This window comes from Poecilia reticulata, linkage group LG22 (genome assembly GCF_000633615.1).
Source record: "Poecilia reticulata strain Guanapo linkage group LG22, Guppy_female_1.0+MT, whole genome shotgun sequence".
NCBI classification, from domain to species: domain Eukaryota; kingdom Metazoa; phylum Chordata; class Actinopteri; order Cyprinodontiformes; family Poeciliidae; genus Poecilia; species Poecilia reticulata.
The window spans coordinates 12,729,399-12,736,860 of NC_024352.1; the positions used below are offsets into that span (position 1 = coordinate 12,729,399).

At 38.1% G+C, this 7,462-nt stretch overlaps 1 protein-coding gene across 8 annotated transcripts in view; it reads right to left on the reverse strand.

Moving 5' to 3' along the window:
• dlgap2a (discs, large (Drosophila) homolog-associated protein 2a) overlaps positions 1-7,462 on the reverse strand; it is a 184,945-nt gene that overhangs the window by 166,908 nt on the left and 10,575 nt on the right. For 5 of the 8 annotated variants that reach the window (XM_008399523.2, XM_008399525.2, XM_008399524.2 and 2 more), the window contains exons 2-3: positions 6,015-6,069; positions 4,235-4,282 (exon numbers count right to left, since the gene is read on the reverse strand). In XM_008399523.2, the coding sequence (XP_008397745.1) occupies positions 4,235-4,282; positions 6,015-6,069 (103 nt within the window). The remainder of the gene's footprint in view (positions 1-4,234; positions 4,283-6,014; positions 6,070-7,462) is intronic. The other 3 variants (XM_008399515.2, XM_008399513.2, XM_008399517.2) reach the window with 3 other exon arrangements.

The window sequence follows — 7,462 nt, forward strand, 5'->3', positions numbered from 1 at the left end:
TCATGCTGTGCAGATTTTTATTCATCATCATGCTTTCTTTTTTTATAAACACCACATTATGTTAGACGCTTAAAATACAAACAAAATCATTTTTCATCTGTGGTTATAATGTGAAAATTAGTGGGGGGAATAAACAGATAAAGTGAAATTTAATATTTTTGCAAAGGATTGTCATTCTGCTCTGATAAAAATAACATAGAAGGAGTAAGCTCTTTTTTTACTGCTGCAACAGTGAAAACAGACTACAGCTCTAATCATGTGGAAGGTACAGGTTGTGAACTGTTTGTTGATGAGCGCAGAAACACAATGTGTTTCTGTTTCTGTGTTTCAGAGAGCCAATGAGGAGGGAGGCAAGGAGACGAGGAGAAAATGAGAAGCTTTTCAGCAGAGCAACAGAAACAGGTCGCCTTTCTCGCTGAACTCTATGACATTGTCATTCATCCGTTGATAAGCTACCTAAACGACTTACGGACTCCATGTGAAATCAAATCTTCCTCTCCAGTTTACCCATTATGTCAGGGAGGCTGAGATATGCAGTCTACAGAGGCCAGGTGTCCTCCTTGACTAACTTCAATGACAGAAGTCTTCACAGGGACAAGCACAAAAAATACATACTTCAATTATGGAATATCAGCAGGCTCTCTGATTTTCATAATTCCAAAAAAAAAAAAACAGTGGCTGTTCATTTTTATCTGGATCTTTTTCTATACTATTAACTTGAAACTTTAGCTGTCTGTATATTTAGAGGAAGTGCTCCGGAGGGGAAGAAAAAACGTCTCGCTGCAAAGCTACCCACTCTTAACAGTTCAGTGAGTCTGCCTTCATGGCGCTGGAGGGAGTGCCGAGGAAAAGAGAGAGTTGATGAGCTGGTTGTCAAGGGTAAACACTCACTGCAGGAATTAGGAAAGAATTAGACTGCCAGCTCTCATCAATTTGCTCTTCTCCCTGCAAGTCAAGTTTACAGAAGTTCTGAAAATTCTTTGTATATCCGAAGCAAAGTGTGTGAAATGTGGGGAAGGATGTACTGCGAGAGTGTTCTCCACAATGCCACAGAGGAACGCGACAGCCCGCCCGTTAATTACCCGAGCTAATAGAGCAGCTGCTGTTTCATTCTCGTGTCAGAGAGATTCACAGTGGGATGAAGCAGCTCAGACAGGACATGTGAAGCATTAAGATGGACATGTTGTGACACCAGACAGAGGCTCCATAAGGCACAAGAGCCATTAAAGCCGTTGCAGTTCAGGGACGTTGCCGTTTCTGAGCCAGGACAAATGGAAAATGTTTTAGACTGCTGAGTTATGTAGGATCGAGTGAGATTAGGACTGAAACACTCCCTTACATGTAGATTTGTGAGATTTTCCAAAGAAATGTTCTTAACTTCTCATCTGAAACCATAAGTCTGGTGGGTTGATTTGTGTTCATGGCAAAATGTCTCCAGACAAATTCTACATGACACACATATAAATCACAACGCTTTAGTAGTTAAGAAGCTAATTAATGGTTTTGTGTATAGCAAAAAAAAGAAAGACAAAACAGAAAATAGAACAGTTGGTAGAACTGTTGGCTTGGAGGGAGTCATGTGGTTTGAATTCCAGCCTTTAGTCTTTCTGAATGAAGTCTGAATGCACAGATTCTCTCTGGGTTCTCTACCTTCCTCCCACAGTCCAAAGACATAACTGTCAGGTTAATTGGTCTCTCCAAGTTGTCTTAGGTATGAGTGAGTGCATGGTTGTTTCTCCTGGCTGATTGACGATCTGCCCTGGTATTACATCTCCTCTCACCCAATGACAGCTAAAGATAGCCCCACCACGACTCTGCAAGGATAAGCAGGTATTGTGGATACTGCATGGGGAAAATACTATCTGGCTATTGATTTTTTTTTTGTTTGTTTGTTTGTTTCAGAGGAACCCTTCAAAACAAAATGCTATGAGCTGCCCTGACAAACACAAACACTTGCTTCAGAGATAAACGTACAAGGAAAAAAAACTGGGACAGCTGATTAGCCTAAACAAACATAAAATAGCACAAATATTCATCTTATTATATAAAAACAGATTGTGTCACAAAACTGTTTCCCATATTATTTGTTTTTATTTCAATGTAGCATCTTTGAAATCATGTTTTGAGTTTACTAGCAAGTAAAGCATAATGTTCAACGTTAAGGTCTGGTGCAGGTTTAGTCATTTTTAATTCTGACAAATGCCTGAAAAAGTGGACCTTTTTGAAAGGTTTTATGCCGCTACATCTAGAACAACCTTTTTTGGTAGGCTCCATGCAAAGATACTACTTTGAATGCTCTACTCATGCAACTGAAAGTGTTGCATGCTGTTAGTAAATATCACACAGACCCAGGCCACAGCCACGTCCTGGTTTTAAAATATGCATAACGATAATGCTAAGTTGCACTGTGAACAGCAGGAATTTAAACAAGGAGGGCAGCATCATACAGAAATTTGAACAACTGCATGCAATATTAAAACTTAGCAAGTAAAAGAGAAACAAAATTAAATCTCCAAGAATAAGAACATGTTAACTGGAAAGTTCCCAATACATTAAAAGACAATATAAGTATTTAACTGTGTAGTTCCAGCTATTGTCATGACATGACACCTAAATAAAGGCATTAGATTCTGTGAGACATTCGCTAAATTCTACTGGTTATGTACAGCAAAATTCCTCGTATCCTCATTCGGTGGCTCTAAACACGTGATCACTAAGACGCAAGAATTTGGCTTTGATGAAGCCACAGGAAGACCATGATGGCAGGATGCAAGATAAGCACGAACATGAGAAGAGGCACCAAAAATTGTCAAATCGTCACACATTAATTCATGTCTATAAATAGAAAAGCCCCGCAAATGAGAAGCATAGAAGTACAGAGTGCTCATCAGGACAGAAGTTCTACATATGGAGTCCATTAGGAGCAGAGGGGGGTAGGGGTTTGCCAGTGACAGGCAGGGTGAAAGATAAGCCTCTTCCTTTAAGTTTTTTTATGCAAATGTTGTCAAAGCACAGAGAAGAATTTGAGAACAGATGGGAGAACTTTCTGAGTGTGAGATCTGAGATGCTGGTCAGAAGAGGGCGCCATAATTCAATATAACTTAGCACAGCAGGGCACATAAACATAAAAACACAGAATGCAGCAAACAATCACCATCACCAGCAGATTAAATCCATTTTCCGTTGTTTGATCTTAAAGTCGTGCTTTATAAATATCCTTGCTCCACTTCAAAATTTTTCACCAAAAAGTGTCCTCAGATCAGATTAGAACTATAATGTACTATCTAATTAGCATAACCAAAAGATGTATTTACTTAAAGCACCTCGTCATCACCTTTAAATTCAAGAACTGACAACAATGCAAATGAGTAATGCTGCTAACAAATGGGACTGAACACAAAGCTGGAATCTACAAGCCTCGTTTCTATGGCAACAGGATGCCAAGGTAAATGCTACTTTGCAGCAGGCCTGGTTCCATTCGGCTCAGCAGTGATCAATAAACTTTAATGGAGCAGGGTTTTTTTTTCTAAGTGATGTGTTGTGTGCTTTTCTTACAAATGCATTCAGTCAGAAAAGCGTCATTTTCAGAGGTGAACTGCTCTTCACAACCTTAACTGAGGGTGCGAGCTCATACAGCCAAATTCATTTTGCTACCACGACTGCATTCACATGTTTGCACATAACTCAATACAGATGCAAAAATACTAAAGTGAAAGCAAGGTTAGCTCTATCCAACACACCTTTGCCCCAAATTCTCAGTGGAAAAGATTAAACTATTTGGAAACTACAGTGCCGTTGGCAGTATGTAAAATATTAATTTCACACATGTAATGGCTTAGAGGTGTTACACGTGCAAGGTAGCAAGCTTCAATGGATTTAATTACACTCAAGATTGCAGCTCCACCCTTTTGTGATTCTGTCTGTCGCATCAGGACAATGCACGTTAGTAGCAACTTAAAAAAACAACAACAAATGAACAAAATGCCAAACAGAAGACCAAGGTCATAATCAAAAGTGCATTATTGCCATAACAAAATTGACATGAGCCTTAAAAAAAAACAATCCCCCTGCACCCCGAGCAGCATCTGAAGCTTTGGTAATGAGATGAATGGAGTGTGAACCCATTTGCATGTGGTCTCATTGCAATCCAGGGTCTAGGGAGGTTGAATTGCCAAAGGAGCGCCCATAAAAAGGTACAAAGGAAGTCATTATGGTTAGAACAGTGGTCAGGTACCTGAATATATTTCCCTGCTCTTCAATTTCATCAGCAACCTCTTCATACCTGAAATGATGTGAAGAAGCCCATCATCATCACAAGTCACAGTAACTGCTCCCAAATGTCTCCCTCCCTTTGTCAATTAAATTTGATAAATAAACCAACGTACCTAGAGATGCATCAACTAGAGTTTTGTGGCCTATTTACAATCTGCACATTCTAGAAAGTTTTGAATTGCTGATAATAATTTGCCCAAATGTAATTTTCTTTTAATAGCTAAAACAGAGTTCAAATATTTTATTATTTTCTTTATGCTACAAGCACTTAATTATTTATAATAGAAACAGGAGGAAATCCCACTATGTGCTGTACAGCTTGTATGATTATTGTAAATGAAACCAACATTATTGGAGTTTGGCATGTGATAAGAGTAATTAGTGTAGCGAGTAGCTAGCATTTGTAAACTCTCTTTTGAAGGTATTTTAAAACATTACTTTCCAAAAAGTTGCCAATGTTTCTAAATCCACCATATCTAATAACAGACAGATTAAAAGTGTATCATTGTATTCTCTCTGTCCTTTATAATCTCTTCCATTCTTACCTCCCCAGTCCTTTTAATCATTTTAAAATTATCCATTCAGTTTTCTTGCTAACTCTACTTTAACTAAAGTCCAGTTCGGCTTTGAATCCTGTGATCTATTTAAATCCTGCAAGTGACAGTGAAAGATGATCATTTTTGACTTTTTCTGTATACAAGCCACATTAACTTTGAGCCAAGAAGTCAACAGAAATTGTTTATTTTAGAAAACAATAATTTTCTATTTACATCCTGCTCCGACTGTAAGAGGATCAGCCAGTGGAGGGTTTGCACATGCACAGTTGATTAGCAGGGTGGACAAGTAGCTAGGGAGGGGCTCTGACTGCAGCTGGAAGGGGCTGCTGAGTAAGGACTTTAGACCCTGTGAGTGCTTCAGGAGGGCAGCAACCACTGCACTTGAGAAGAATGAAAACGATGCATGGCTTTACATTAGAACTACTAGACTCACTGGCGATGTAGCCTTATGGCAACTCAGTGACTTGCTTTTGTGTTTGCTGTATTTAAATTTTTTATTACTGTGTTTTATTATTTTATTATTGCATTTCTTTTTAGATCTTCACACTATGGACCTATTCTGCGTCTTTAATAAAGTTGATTGAAGTTGATTGATTAGATTCACCAGAAAAAAGGTGAAAAACCTGTTGCTAGTCCCTTTTTTGAAAAATAGTTGCTGGTAATCTGAAAACTTACAGTATATACCAACAAAGACATTAATTTGGACAGAAAAAGTTACCTTTCAGAAAGTCTCTTTTTTTTTTTTTTTTTTAAAGTGTCCTTGTCAGAACAGCCTTTATTTCAAAAACAGATTATTTTAGTTTCTGACCCCCCCAGTTACCGGTAAGGGTCAATCCAGCTCGAAATTGTTCTGAGGCTGAATTCTCTGTGCATCTCTCAAAACCATGATGTTTTTTGAACTGTGTCGAAATCTGGCAACTTTGCTAGTTAGTAGTTCAAAGATAATTACAGAACGCTGAAGAGGAAATTCCAATCATAAACTGACAATCAGTTTCATTTGGACAGAGAGGAACAAGAAAGATAAAATTTGTGTGAGATATATTACCATCAAGCTGTAGACGAACACAACACAGACAAAAACAGACAAATGTTCAGGACCACGCACTCATTAAAATCATGAGTGACTCTGCTTTTATCCCGGCGCTGAGGGTTTAGAAGAGAGGGGACCCTCCGCTTAGTCCTTACCTGTTTTCTTGTCAGGTAAGATACAGCAATGTTTCTGCAGTATGCCTGGTAACACCTTCCAGGAAACAACATGGGAATGGGGGTTGCACAGAGAGGGTTGCGACAGAAGGGGGAAAAAAAAAAGAAGGGAGAAGGAAAGACATTAATATCACAGAAGCTCAAAGCACATAAACAAGTTGGAGTTCTGAGGAGACGCACTGACACATGCTGAGATCCTCATTTACAGAGCAGAAACAGATACCCAATTCTGACACCATTAGCATCAAAGCAGAAGCCTCCACAGCTCTCTAAGACTTTTCTCGTGCACACTGATCAGAGCAGAGCAGCACAAAATGATAGTTGCAGCGTGGGTATGTACACGGAAGATGCATTTATAAACTCCCTATTTCAAATTCTGTCCACATGCAGTCAGAGGTGGGTGAAATGGCATGTGAATATGAATAAAAATCTAAAATCCTCCATCATTAAAATGACATTAGAAAAACAGGGTGGTAAAATCACAAGGCTTCTTTTGATTCACCAGCAGTTTTGTTATTCCAGGGAATTGTGGCTGCAAACATAATTGCACTACTCACATGCCTGAGGTGGTCACACTAATCAATAATGCATGCTTTCAGCATATTCCGTGAGCTGTTCACTAAATCTTTAACCAATCTGAAGTTAAATTTGAGCTGCAAACATTTTGAGTCGTTATTCCCCCTTGTTCAACAAAAACACCCGTACAAATTTTTTTTCCAAAGACTGAAAGCTGAACTTGCAATCTATTTTATTTCCACAATAATGGTTTCATTAAGCTTCCCTGTGACACAGAATATCATCGCTATTGTTTAGGATTTGCACAAGGAGAAAATGATGAGAACAAAGACAAAGGAAGATGTGGTTTTACAGGGGCTGACAATGTCTCTTTGTCCTTGCAGCTGACTGACAACTCCATCACAGACTATAACCACTGTAGAGATTTAATATAGACAGGCACTCTTACTTTTTTTCCTACTGTTCTGTTCATTATTCATTTACATATGCACTTAAATGGTTATCTCAGGCTCTACCATCTGTCAAACTTTTTTTTTCTCTCACAGGGATTCAATAAGACACATCAGATAAGTTTTCATTTTAATTAAAGAGGGTAGAACATATGATAGTCCTCGCAAAGAGAGAAAAGATATTTAAAAACAGAAATTAATTCAAATGGACAATCTTATGATCAAATTATCAAGCGGAAAACCTTAAGCACATACACTATTCTAGGCCAAGCAAAATGTTATACTAATAATGTCTAGAAAAAGCTTTAAATTACATGTTTTTCAAGAAACTATGATGAGCATAAGAAATATGTTGTATAATAAAAGTTTGTTTGGAGGCAGATACTTTTTCTGAGAAAAAAAAATTGATGATGACTTGATAACTTTCAAATACATTTGAAATAAATTCAGAATCAATTTCAAATA